This window comes from Mesitornis unicolor, unplaced genomic scaffold (assembly GCF_000695765.1).
Source record: "Mesitornis unicolor isolate BGI_N332 unplaced genomic scaffold, ASM69576v1 scaffold20515, whole genome shotgun sequence".
Classification (NCBI taxonomy): Eukaryota; Metazoa; Chordata; class Aves; order Mesitornithiformes; family Mesitornithidae; genus Mesitornis; species Mesitornis unicolor.
The window spans coordinates 78,545-92,600 of record NW_010186425.1 but is presented as its reverse complement, the minus strand read 5'-3'; the positions used below and the strand labels follow the sequence as shown (position 1 = coordinate 92,600).

Below are 14,056 nucleotides of genomic sequence, written 5' to 3'. Positions count from 1 at the left end.
TTAATGTAATCTCCTTCTGCCAAACTGCTCACAAAAGCCCCCCACCCCAGCTGCCTACAGGTACCTCCCCTTACCCATGCTGGTATTTTGACATGCAGTCTGCAGTCTAGGGAGAGCTGGCTACCTTTGGCTTGCATAGACAAATCCCTCATTGGGGAACTATCTAGCTGATGCAGATAGCTTTTAAATTTCACTACTGCACATGAAGTTTAAAAATTTCTTATAAATCCCCTATGGAGTTGTATATTTTTTCATATTTTGAGGGGAGAGGGGCTGTCTCTGTGTATTTTTGGAGGGGAGGTTGTATGTATGGAGAAGCAAATTCAGAACCACAAAGGCATTTCAGATTTTTTGTAACTCATTACCTGCCAAGTTCTGGTACTGCAAAATTAAATTGAAATGATTCATGAATTTCATCTTTGCTGAGGGAAACTTGTCATGTCCTAGGGACAGTGAATGCTCCTAGAATATACCACTGACTCTACAAGTGCTACAGCTCTCAGCTTCTCCCTTTGGGGATGCTTAGCCATGGACTAAAATGCAGAGGGAGGGCTACTACAGTTTGAACTACTGTGTGAACTTACATGTATGCTGGGAAAGAGGAATAAAGTTACACGTTGCTGGAGGTAAAGTGGGATGGAAAGCCCTTGAGATGAAGAGTCCTTTCTAAAGGGCAGATTCATGGGGGCACAGAGGCTGCCTTCAGTCGCTCTATTAGTGACTAAAAGTGAGAAAGATCACAAGTTTCAGGGGTAGTTCTTCTCAAAATTCAAAATTTGGTGCACATTTTTATCTCTGTAATGTACCAGAAACTAAGAGGGTGAATTCTCTACAATTGCATTTGAAGGCAATATCACTTATCAGGCAAAAAACCCAGATCAGGATTAGGAGGTAAGACTGCACCTATTGCCGCAGTAGCTCTCAAGTGAGCTATGGAGATAACAACCGAATAATTCTTTGTTTTGGGAAGCAATTCCATTCTTCTATGCATGCAGATTTGGCAAATTTGGAACAGATGTTTTACAGTGTTCAATACTTTTTAACAGAAGAAGAGACAAGCATATGAATCAAACCTGATAAAAAATGGCTTGCAACTTGAAGCAACGAGATCGGTGAGTGCTCTTCCCTGTGTGATTGGCTGTGTCTGGGAGTAAAGTTGCCCCTGTGGGAATAAGGAAACTGGATTTATGAGTTTACTGTAATTTTTCTCTCAGGAGAAAAAGGCTGGCCTGCTTTCCATCAGTAGTGTCTCTGTGATCTGATGCAAATCTTAGAAACTTTTGTCTGTTCCTTCCTCTGCAAAACAAAAGATGGGAAGCAGGGAGATTAAATAGACTGTTTGCTCAGTGCTTGGAAGATAAAAATTGCTGGCTGGAGAGGTTCTGTCCCTACTATGGCTGTGTAGGACGTGTGGGAAACCACTGTGTTTGGGGCAGAATGCCCCTGCCAGAAGAGCAGCGCAGGGCTCCTGCACATGGCCCTGCTCCTTGCAAGGCCTGGCACCATGCAAGTGGCTGTAACTATCATTCTTTGTATATTTTGGGCTACAAAGTCACCTGTGGGCAGTTCAAGAATGCTGTGATAGTGCACACCAGCTGCCAGAGCTGCTGTCCCTTGCAGGAAGGGTTAGAGCCCCTCAGACACCCTTTCCTTCCTGCCCTGCAGGGCTGCAGCACTCTGTCCAGGTCTCCCAGGGAGCTACGGGACAATAATTCCCAGTCTAAATTTGTTACTGTTTGGTAGTCTATGGTGGGCTCCAGAAAAGGTCACTTTGCCCCTTCCTCCCAAACTAGACTCAGAATCCATGGCATCACGGTATTTATTTGATTTCTGCAGTGAGGGCTCCTGCTGCATATTCAAGGATACAATCTTTACATTCATAAGAAAGTAAACCTCTTGCTGTAAGTCTGATATGGACCTGTTGCTATACCTACATGTTGCAGTTTTGAATAATTCTGCCACGATCATGGCTGAAAAACTCTTGAAACTGGATGCTTCCCCAGGCTAGATCAGAGGTATCCAACAGAGACTCTTGAGGCAACAAGCAGCATAATGTAATTTTGTGTGACTGAGACTCAGTAATTCAGCTCATCAGCAGAAGGGCTACGGCAGATGAATAAACAGGAGACAAAAGAAGCTGTCAGGGTTCCTGCTGCATACTTGTGCTAGTTTGGGTGTACAACTGGGAGCAAATGTGCCCCGTGTTGTCTTTCTCAGTAGTCACGGCTGATTCTCCTTTCCCTCTCCCTATTATCCCAATGAAGCTGGAAATTCCTGTTGCCCAGGAGCATCCATGGGTGCCTTGCCTGCTTCTATCAAGGCACATCACCCTGGAGTTGTACTTGAAGTGATGAGCAGTCACCGACAGCTCCACGCCACAGTTCCCCTGCCAGGCTCCATTAACCCGTATGGGAGAAGCATTCAACTTAAATTGCTTTGTAAAATGCTTTGCAGAGATGTAAACATTAAGCATTAAGGGAACATTTAGCTTGCTTTTCTTTACATACTTTCATAGGCTTTTATATGCCAGAGCTTTTCCATCTCATGTTGGTGTTAATGTTGTATTTGCTAAGATGGACAACAAATGCAACTTTGAATAAGTCATCTATGAGCTGTAAAGAGAAAGAAAATTCTGGATAGTTTAAGAGTTGTTATGAAAAATCTTTTACTTTCATTTTCTTACATACATCTTTTTAATATTCTTTCATTTTAGGTTTTGGATGAAAAACTTATTTTTGTGAAAGTGCATGCACCTTGGGAAGTTCTGTGCACATACGCAGAGGTTATGCACATCAAATTGCCTCTGCAACCCAATGACCTGAAAACCCGAGACTCGGCTTTCAACTGGTTTAGTAGACTCTTCAGAGTAGATGAAAATATCATCAAACCCGAACTAGAGTTTTTCACTGCCCCTTTTCAAAAGGAACATTTGTCCAACTTTTATATTCAAGACCAAGACACATTTTTCAATCCTGCAACTAGAAGCCGAATTGTAAGTCCATGAGGTATTTCTAGCATTTAATTTTAAAAGTAAAATATTCCTGTTATGAGATCAGTGCAATTACCCTTCATGAAAGGTGAATTAGGGAAAACAAACAAACAAACAACAATTATAAATATTTGGGATGCGATAGTCCTGTGTCATTTATGAAGTAACCTGAAAAATCCAGAAGGAAAACATTCCTTACATTTGTCCCATTTCTGTTCCACCTGAATTTAAAGGAGGGATTTCAATGGTGCACATAACCTGTCAATTAATCCTGTCCGCACTGCTTACGCTTTCCTAACTCAATTATATGCCGAAACAGGCATAGCTGTGTATGATTACTTTCAAGTTGCAAGAGACACAAAAATATTTTATAAATTTCAGGTTCATTTTATCCTGTCCCGTGTGGAATATGGAACCAAAAACAATGTGAAAAAGTTTGGCATCAACAAATTACTGGACACTGGAATCTACAAAGCAGCATTTCCCCTTCATGATGTAAGTCCTGTGCTTGTAACTAAAAGATATTTTGAAATAGAGGTCTGAACTGTATCTGTGGGGTTTATACCAAAAGAGACAATCACTACTGGTTGCCTTACTCCTTGACTGGTTAGTATATCCACATAGTAGAACTGCGCATAGTTTGGCTAAAGACATTTTCTTCCAAAGCATTATTAGCAGTATTAAAATTCCTATCAAATATCAACATTGTTAATAAAGATGTAGACTAAAAATCCCATCTTAGGATGCGTGACAGTCTCACACACTGACTTTCCCACAGTTCCCGAACATTGAGACAAACATACAGGGAAACTCAGGTTTCCGCAGGAAGGCTCTGTATGGCCAGTCCAGCCCCTCACTGGTGGTGCCAGAGTCATGTGGAGAGAAGCTTGACTGGGTTGAATTTCACCTTGCAATAATAATAAGAAGAAATCCAGCTTTTGTAGCTATACTTCATTTAAAGAAGAAAGTTATACTGAAAATTGTTTTTCATACAAAGGCTAGCAATAACACAGAAAAAGAAAATTAAGGAAGAAAAAAAATCAGATTTCAGAGTATTTAGCTAAGGAAAACCTCCATCTCAGGCTGCAAATGGGATACAGTAAGCAAAGACTGAAGGCTGTTTTTCTGCATTATATCTGTTATATACCCACACCCACACACTTCCTCCCTATCAGAGCCACTGCTCTGTGTCTGAGCTGTGTTCTGCTGAGGAGGCACTGAGAACATGGGAGGGCAGGAATGGTAACTGCTCCAGCTGTTTGAACTCTGCTTAAAATATTCAGGAGACCTCCTAGGATTTCAAGGAAATCTTTAAGGCAGGATCAAGACAAATCATGTTTCTTGTAAGTAACTCAAAGCTTTACAGGATAGAATTAATATCATTTGTGACTATCCATTTTTAAGATTTCCTTTTAAAGATTTAAAACCTGCCTTGCAGGCTATTTCTTTCACGGCATGAGGCATTTGGACTCAGTATGCCCAGTAATTAATGACTGTCTTTTTATACAATTACAATTATATATCACAGCTACTCTGAAAACCAAAAGTAGCCGATAGATTTCTACAAATGTCACTTGTCTTCTTGCATCACAAACATAGAATGGAAAACTCCCTCCAACAAAATAGGCTTTATTGAAATAGGTTTTCAAATAGCCTAGTAAAAAAACCACAAGGATTATCTCCATGTGAACTCTTTTAAATTTAAAACAGATACTAGAAGCCCTGAATTTATTCCTCAGACTTTCCAGCCTTCGTTCCAGTACAATATTATTTTGAAGGAAAGCATGTTAGAGCCACTTAAAATCCATTTTAATTCAGTCCTGTTCTCTAATTAGAATGGATCCTTTTCTGTTTTCTATTCCTAAGTGCCAAGACACTGACATGTGCTTAGATTTAAGTTAACGATGAGTCTCTGCTATTTTCAGCTCACATATGCAAAGCATTTGCTTTGGCATTCGGTGCCTTTTTGACAACCTGAGTCCTGGTGCACTCCCAGAGCTGCCTTCTTGCTTTGTTTCTTGGCTTGCAGTGAGATTGGGCAAAAAGGCTCTTCAAGGCTCTGGCTTCATGGCATGAGGTCTGGAGATCAGAACTGCTCTGTGCTGGTTGGGTTAATGGTGTCTTCTTCTCGTCCTCTTTTCTATTTTGCAGTCTAGCTTTAGGCACCCGTCGACCGATCCTGACTGTCCAAGTGAACGATATCTCCTTTACAGAGAATGGGCTCATCCTAAAAATATTTTCAAACTGCAGCCCTTGGATTTCATCAGGTTGGTGTGACTGGGGCTGGACTGATGCTGAGGGAACTGGAAATTTACTGGAAGCATGTCTGGTTTTGAGGGTGTCAAAGAGGCACAGCTCAGTACTGAGGGCAGGTATGTACACCGGTATCAGCTCATGCACGGGAATGTTTTTTGAGCATGGTTTCATGATAAACCAATTAATGAAAAGGCAGCCACTCAAAACTTTTATTTGTGAGGTATGATCTTTCTCTCTTTTTCTTTTATTTTGTCTTCCCTTTCCAATCCTCTTATGAAAGCATAGAAGTAGTGATAGAAATACCCAGTTGAAATAATTCTGCAATCCTGAAGTTCAAACCAGAAGAATATGGCAATACAAGTTGGCACAGAATGTCTGAAATGGCAAGCCATTTGAAGCAGAAATGTGAATTTACTTGAATTTCAGAAAATAAAAAAACACTTTTTCTCCTCCACAGGAAATACTATGGAGAGAAAATTGGAATCTACTTTGCTTGGCTGGGCTTTTACACTAATATGCTGATCGTGGCTGCAGTTGTAGGAGTTGGCTGTTTTCTGTATGGATGCCTGACAAAGGACAACTGCACATGGAGGTACCTGATCAGGACTATTTTAATATTACATGCAATTGTGATCAGTCCCCTACAGAGGGGGACTGTATAGGTTTTGCAAGACACCGCATAATAAGTGGTAAAATGAGAAGGTTTGAGAACAGCGACGGTTGCGGATTCAAAGGCGAAGGCGTAAAATGTGAGCTAGAAGAGTAGTGGATGTCCACGAACTATTACAGTGATAGGTATCTGAGAGTTTTGTTATTTCATCATTTTATTTATGTTTTGCACTAGGTTTACCACACCTAGTACAGAAATACATAGAAAACAGTGACAGTCAGAAGTCAATAAAAAGTGCCATAATACATCATTTTCACTGTGGTAATCCTTAAAGAAGATATCCAAAACCCCCAAAATTTCTTTCCTTTATTTTGAGAGAAGAGTAGAGGAAGAGCAGCAGCACAGGGGGCTTCAGCTGCCCAGGATACACTGGATGGAGAGGCATAGTCATGACACAGATTTCCTCATCAAAACATGACGAAATTCAACCATGGCACAGAGACCGAGGGGTTAGTTCTTGGGTCATCATGCCAAACCCTCAGCAGGCCATCACACTGTATAGCCCCTTCTGGAAGGGTGTCATGTCATCCACTTTTGAGTTGAGGACTAAGAATGGAAATGAAGATGTGTTGCTGGGGGAGGCGGGAATTCTTGAGGGCAGATGACTGGTAGATTATGTCTCATTTCCCTGAGATTATTGCACCATCCTCATGTGTGAAAAAGGACTAAAGAAATCAGTGTTGGTGAGTGACTGACTAGTTTTGTTTTTAGCCAAGAAGTATGTGATCCCAACATAGGAGGTAATATCATAATGTGCCCTCAGTGTGATAAAGTATGTACCTACTGGAACCTCACCATCACTTGTGAATCATCCAAGGTAACTACATTTACAGCTTATAGACATGCTGTTGAACTTTAGTTGCACTTTCTCTAGGACTATGCGTAAAACATTGTCATTCTTCCACTAACATAGAATCATAGAATGGTTTGGGTTGGGAGGGACCTTAAAGGTAATCCAGTCCAACCCCCTTGCCATGGGCAGGGACGCCTCCCACCACACCAGGTTTCTCAAAGCCCCATCCAACCTGGTCTTGAACACTTCTAGGCAGGGTGCATCCACAACTTCCCTGGGCAACCTGTGTCAGTATCTCACCACCCTCATAGTGAAGAATTTCTTCCTAGTGCCTAATCTAAATCTATCCCCTTCCAGCTTAAAGCCATCCTGTAAAATTGCTAGAACTGTGCAAATAGTTGTGCCTTTTGATACATTTGACTGATTTTTGAAAAGTAGAAAATTATAATTGCTCCACTTTGATCTAAGATGAAAAAATATTACTTTAATTTCACATACCCCTCAAATATTTGATATGGGAATAACAGGAGATTAAAATAAAAAATTTAACAGTGTGGTTTCATTTTGCGTTACTACTTCCTTTTGGAGTTAAAAAGAGAAAACCCATGTTCAACTACTAAAATCTTGATTCTGTAACTCTGAAACAATTTTGTTAAGGAAATGTTTAAAGCATGTTTTAACATTTCTAAATTCTGCCCCCACCGTCTCCAGAGAAGTTATCTGGATCCATGCCTTGAATTTTACCCACATTGTCAAGGAGGAGATGTGTACATGGAGAGGCTGATGTGGGCCATGGCAAAAGCTGTACCACAGCTGTGTCCTGTTAGCCGTGACACAGCCAGGCTTTTGCTTGAGTTCCTGCCTAGAGGAACCTGTCTGTCTTTCTCCACCAACTTGTCTCACTGTTAGCCTTTTGTCATTCCTTTCCATAGACTCAGTCACTCCAAAACTGCAATTTTGCAGCTAGTCATCAAAAATATTTTACACAGCTTTCATGTGTTGCTTCAGCGCACTTAAGATAATGAGTAAAAGAAATAAGAATGCAGAGAAAAGGGTAGGATGGAAAGAAAAGGCAAATTGTGACCACAGAGATATCTCATCGGAATGGGTTTTTACTAACTCGCTTGATTTGTTGTCATCCTGCTCAGGAGAACCAGATGTGGCAGTTGCCTTTTGGTGACTCTATCAAAAATACATAACTCTATACTGAGTTCCCAGACCAGAAGCACTGTTTTCCTCTCCCTGTGCAACAGATGGAAGGAAGTCTGATAACACACAATTTTACTATCCTCTTGCTGCATATTTGGCTTATATTTTTAATTCTAGGCTTTGCATTTAATTTCCTTAATTTAGGGAAGGGTGTTGTACATTGACAGAAATTGAGGAGACACTATCAATAAAGATTGTTTATTAAACTACATAAAAGCTAAAAATCAACATGTTCAGTAAGCAGCTTCTGTTCTGGGTCAATGTAGAAGAAAAAAAATAGTGGATTATATTTTAAGCCTTTTTTATCTTTTCCATTTTTCCCAGAAACTTTGTATATTTGACAGCTTTGGAACACTGGTGTTTGCAGTATTTATGGGAATATGGGGTAAGTAAATTTTAACAACTGTGGTTTGTCGTCTAATTCTGACCAAGCCTCCAGCATCAGCCAAGAAAACATGGATAAATTTGCAACTATTTCAATTTCTAACACTCAGGAATTCACTGGTAGGTCGTTGTGCAGAAGACAGTAATTTACTGTATTTCCCTGGAATTTTTTTGTCTTTATTTAAGAAACTGATTGTAAAAAGTGTAGTAGTTACAAGCATTAGATTTATCTTTTAGAAGATAAAATGTATCTGAAACCAGGATATTTACCATGGGTGAAACTACCTGGTGCTGTATACAAGGCATTAGACAAGGTTTATTTTCCAAGAAATGGTTTTGTTTGTTCATATTAGCAATTTTGTTAACTGGCTTTCATTGTACTGTCCTATCAAAAAATTACCAAAATAAGTTATATGTTTGCTCTATATGCAAGGTACTGTTGAATTCATTTTAGGCTGACAAGAATACATAAATTGTTTTCTTTGTGAAACACATTGTATTTTTATTTTCCTATGATGACCTAAAATGGCTTCAAAATAGCTACTGCTTTAAAGAAATACAAGATGACACATATGATATCAAAAAGAAGATTTCTTTCAAAATATACACTAAAATAAAAATAGCAGCAGGAAATTCTCTAAATATTTTTTAATAGAAGTTTGATACTAATGTAATCATCTTCTATCATCTGAATAGTTAATCTATTTGCAGTTTGATTTTTAATTAAATTTATGTTTCCTGTTTTGAAGAATGATACAAAAAATAATAGTTACAAAGTTAAGTTGCATGGTTATAGTGATGGATACAAGGTCTATTAGTATTCTTATCATAAGTTCACTATATAAAGAGGGGAATTGTATTACAGAAATTCAGTCAAAATTGTACTGAATCCAAATGACCCATAGTCCTGGTACAATTCCAGCTGTAATTTTCATCTTGCTCTAATACTTCTGTAGACCCCCTTGTCCAAAACAATTAAAAGGCTATTAGACTTTTAGATATATTATTGCATCATTATCATCAGTACACTTTTAATAATAGCATTTTTTTTTTAGTACATTCCTTTCAAAGATCTCAAAGCACTATAGAACACCAGCAAAATTTGCCTCGGGAATTAGCCCTCTATACATTAATGCTCTGGAGGAACACTTCTCCCGTGACCCATGGCTTAGATTGGCAGAGCTGTCGCAGCAGCAGGTTCCACTGCTGCCACCACTGGATCCCCTCCCTGAACAAGATTAGCTGAACAAACAAATGTTCCCTATAGGAGAAATTTTGTTTCTGTCCTTGGTAACAGCCCCAGAGGCAGAGTGCTGAACGCAGCATTGAGGACATGTGAAAGGGGACACGACAAATTACCAGCGTGAGGTGGAATCAGTGCTCGGATCTCCTGATTCTGAAACTTCGTTTTAAATGTTAAAAAATGCTGGTTCAAAATAAAATAAAAATATCAAATCCAGCAGCAGCTCCTTCCCTTTTCTCAAAGACACAACTTGGCTTCTGGTCTATTTTAACTAGTAGAAGTTTTCTCCTTCCTGGGGCTTAGAGAGCTGTCCCATGTTATGTGCCCTTTTATTTCCTCTTAGCTCAGATGCAGTAACAGAAGAAGGCCCTTCACTTCTGGACTCCCCAGCAGCAGCTCAATTTGCAGCTGGAACAAATCATCCTGTAACTCCCCATGATTTGGGCTGGGCAGCAGTTAGAGGTTTATGGAAGACTAATCTTGCTCTGCAGGAGAAGGCAGATGTGATCCTCTCGCCCACTGCTTGGAATGGCCTTTGTGCTTCTAAGCGTGAAGTAATGGAGAAGTCCTTGTGAAAGAGGCCCCTGAATAATTGGAGGAGGAGGGTTTCCAGGGGTTTTGCCTGTGTGCCGATGCCAAGGTCATCTGCCAGCCCAGCCCAGCCCATGGGGTTTTCTTGTTTTTAAATGCTTCAGTTTGGGGTTTATTGACCACACCTGATTTTGGAAATACCCTTTAATGTTTGGACTTGTAACTGCATGCCATTGACATTTCATCAGTCAGGATGAGGAGCCAAACTAATAAAAAGAAACACTTTTAGGGTTAATTACTCCCAGAACATGGAAGTAAGGAGGAGTGCAGTGATGGGATGCTAACTCCTCCTGGAGGCAGTGCTGCAAGGCCACACCACTCATTTCATCTGTGGCTGCACTGGCTTCAGTAATAAAGCATCCATGTGGACTGCAAAGTGTGGTACTGATACCCCTCATCCTGAGCTCCTCCCAGCCTTCTCAGCTATGTCTGTTGCTGACTCTGCTGCCAGGTCTACCTGCATCATGTCTCAGGACAAGGCAGTGCGTTTGGCTGGATTGATGTCTCACCAGCACCACTTAGACTTCTGTGTATCTGGTCCCCCAGTGCTTCCAGTTGTAGGAGCACAGTCCAGGGAAATTGCTAACTCAGCCCAGAGAGTTTCAAAGCTCCAGACTAAGCACAGAGAGCTGCAGCCCTTTTAGATTCATGTTAGCAGAGGAGGAAAGATGGCTGTGTTTCAGCTGCTTTATCAGAATCATCATTGATTCTTGTAATCTGTAAACTGATAGTTCAGCTAGAACTGAGGTTCAAGCAGTGTTCAACACTCACATTGTATTGCTTACTTTGTTTATCTTCTGGATAGTTACTCTGTTTTTGGAGTTTTGGAAGCGACGGCAAGCTGAACTGGAGTATGAATGGGACACAGTTGAGTACTTAGAGCAAGAAGAGCAAGTTCGCCCTGAATATGAAGCTCGATGCACTCACGTAGTAATGAATGAAATCACACAGGTAAGGTGCATTTTGGTAACTGGTGATGGCTACTGCAATAGATGTGTTGGGAGAGGACATGTTGAAAATGGTGATTCTGGACTGGAGCTCTGTAGTTCAGCAGTGCTTCAAGGAGAGCTGATAATCTGGCCTGGAAATAGTGAATTTACAAAGTGCAGATGCGTGGGAGGGAATCTGTACATAACTCTAGGCACCTTACAGCAGTTGCCTGTTTGAGGAGCTTGCATTGCTGAGGTTCCTGTGTCATAAATAAACAGAAGTAGGCATCATCTCCAGTTTAGGAGACTAAGTCTGCTTTATTAAATCCCCCAAGAAATGGTTCGTTGTTGCTACCAGAGGCCAAGATCACAGAACATTTGCTAGCTTTGCCTAAGAATGCATCAGGAAAAAAGGGTGAAACAGAAGGAAAGATGTTACATTATATATTATGCCAAGACTGAATTTTTTAACCAACTTAGCAACAATACCTATATATACATGTTTCTGCTTGAAACGTATATATAGGTATATGTGCTAAGTGCATGTGGATGCAACTATGACTAATAACAAATTCACAGGGACAAGGATAATCCTCATTTCAAGGAAACAGGATTCATATTTATGAGGATCTTAGTTTAGATCTCTATTTATTATGCACTTCAAGTATCTTTAGCTTCTGTAGCTCATTCCAGCTCAGCTTCACTTTTTATTATTCTCTATCAATGTATTACTCTGGCATTTGTCTGATCATCTGCATTGCTTTCACATTCCATCCGCATTACACTAATGTTTATTAGAGGGCACTTGAAAAGTTTCAAAATTAACTGCCACAGTTGAAACTATCCTATATAGATCTTCTTTTTATATCTTGCACTACAAAAACCTGGTTCTATTTAAAAGCTTATAAACCTATGCCACCTTTAATGTACAAAGTCATAGCTAGAAGGTTCCTTTCAGACAGTTCAAAGAGTGAAGAATATGCTAAAACATAAAGATTTTGTTTCTCAGAGATCCTAGGAAGACTCAGTGAATTTTCACACCACCATATTGAGGTAGTAATTTTCCTTGGGAAAGACATCCCATTGTTTCTATGGGATAAGTTGAGAAATACAGAGATCATGGACCAAAATTGTAGTGCCTCCTAATTTTAGCCAATAAAGTTTGAAAGATAATGACTTTGGATGCCATGATCAGCCAAGAAGAGCAGGTCCATTCAAAAGGATCATGCACCCTGCTATAGCCAAATTTAGTAAAAGCTAAGGACACTCAATCTCTATGCAAGTCATTTTTATCTTAGAATGGGCAGCAAAAAAAAAAAGACAGCTGTAATCAGGCAAAACTTGAAATCATGGATAAATGTGAGTTCCCAGGATAACAAAGCAGGAAACTAAACAAAACCAAGGACTTATTTCCTTTTTTCTGCCCTCAATATCATAAAAGGTTTAACTGTAGGACACAAAAATAATATGAAGAAAAGGTTACGTGTATCCTTCATCTGTTTCTAAAATCTTTTACAGCAAGAAGAACACGTGCCATACACTGCCTGTGGGAAGTGTGTACGGATGACTTTCTGCACAAGTGCTGTCTTCTTCTGGGTAAAGCTGTCCTCTTATTCTTTCACCTCATTAATTCAATTCTCTAATAAGTGTCTAAAATATCCTCCTGAACTGAACAAAAGATGACAGTGGGACATGTTCAGCTGGACTTCCATCTGACGCATAAACCAAGCCCATAAAGCATAGACCCACATGAAGAAGGTAGCTGTAGCCACCGAATACTCATTAGCATACAGTCAACAGAAAAGATGTATCAAAATATCCTGCAGCTGTAGCTTGTGAGTTGTGCTTGCAAATGTGATCCACTGTTTTTTTCCCTCATTTTTTTGAGACAAATGTCTGGTTTTTGCGGAGGAGTAGGGGAAAGACTTTGGTTTATATGCTTTCCTCCCTGTGAGTTTCTATCCTAACTTGTTCCAGCTGTTTGCTTCAATATCGTATCTCACAGTCCTGGGCCTCTTTCAGAGTTTTCACTTGACAGAGCAAAGCTGGGCCCTCCCTAATCTTCCAGAGCTGCTGCTTTAATTACAACTGAAACTTGAAAGCAGTCCAGCCACCCATGAAATGATATATAACATGGTGAGCATGCCCAGAGAGGTTGCCTTGAGAAGCTTAGTGTTCTAACATGCTGCGTGTCCTCCTCATCTGTGGCACAAACAGCAGCTGGAAAAGATCTCATCCTAGGTGACAGGAGACAGAGAGAACATAGAGTGGTGGCTGGCAGCCCAGGAGAGCCTCAGCATTAACATGTCTGAAACACAAAGGAAAGAATACTGGCTCGCTCTTGGACAGAAATAAGCAGGACTTTGGGTTGAAGGGAAGAGGTTTGGTCTGGGTTTGTCATTTGTGTTACTGCATTCTTACTATGTGCAGGGAAGGGGGAGGCAGACGGAGTCACAGCAGCTTGCTTAGGTAGTGAAAAAAAATGATTCGCAGCACTGAGGGCCTTAATCTGAATCACAGAATCATTAAGGTTGGAAGAGACCTCTAAGATCATCAAAGTCCAACCTTCCACCTAACACCACCATGCCCCCTAAACCATGTCCTGAAATGCCACATCTACACAAATAATAGAGAACAAGCAAGAAATAAAAGCAGGAAAAGAAGCACAAAGAGAGGAGATGGCAAGCAAGATAGGATGCATGAATCATTATTACAACTCCTGCCAATCATATGAGTTGGCTTAAAATTTCTCTGTTCCTTTGAGGGGTCTCTGTAATATCATCATGTGAAATAGAAGGTAGAGTCCCCTCCATAATCAGTGCAGCCTTGATAGTACATTTGCCATCCTGCCAATTGCCCAATGTCAAAAGAGGGAGATTTCTTCCATCACATGCCTTGAGGCGTAAGGTTTGATTACTCATCTCATTATCTTTGTTCGTATCAGTACAAACCTTGTTATTAGTCATAAAACAGACCATCTCTTTTCTTTCCT

The 14,056-nt window shown here is 40.3% G+C and overlaps 1 protein-coding gene across 1 annotated transcript in view; it reads left to right on the top strand.

Annotated features, from left to right (window-relative positions):
* Positions 1-658: 658 nt before the first annotated feature.
* The window catches only part of ANO6 (anoctamin 6), a gene marked incomplete at its 5' end in the record, with an annotated part of 24,936 nt that continues 11,538 nt past the window's right edge, over positions 659-14,056 (top strand). Inside the window, 10 exons of the mRNA XM_010185154.1 lie at positions 659-673; positions 1,042-1,112; positions 2,714-2,992; positions 3,371-3,484; positions 5,141-5,256; positions 5,703-5,837; positions 6,627-6,732; positions 8,242-8,302; positions 10,941-11,086; positions 12,583-12,660. Coding sequence (XP_010183456.1) covers positions 659-673; positions 1,042-1,112; positions 2,714-2,992; positions 3,371-3,484; positions 5,141-5,256; positions 5,703-5,837; positions 6,627-6,732; positions 8,242-8,302; positions 10,941-11,086; positions 12,583-12,660 — 1,121 coding nt within the window. The remainder of the gene's footprint in view (positions 674-1,041; positions 1,113-2,713; positions 2,993-3,370; positions 3,485-5,140; positions 5,257-5,702; positions 5,838-6,626; positions 6,733-8,241; positions 8,303-10,940; positions 11,087-12,582; positions 12,661-14,056) is intronic.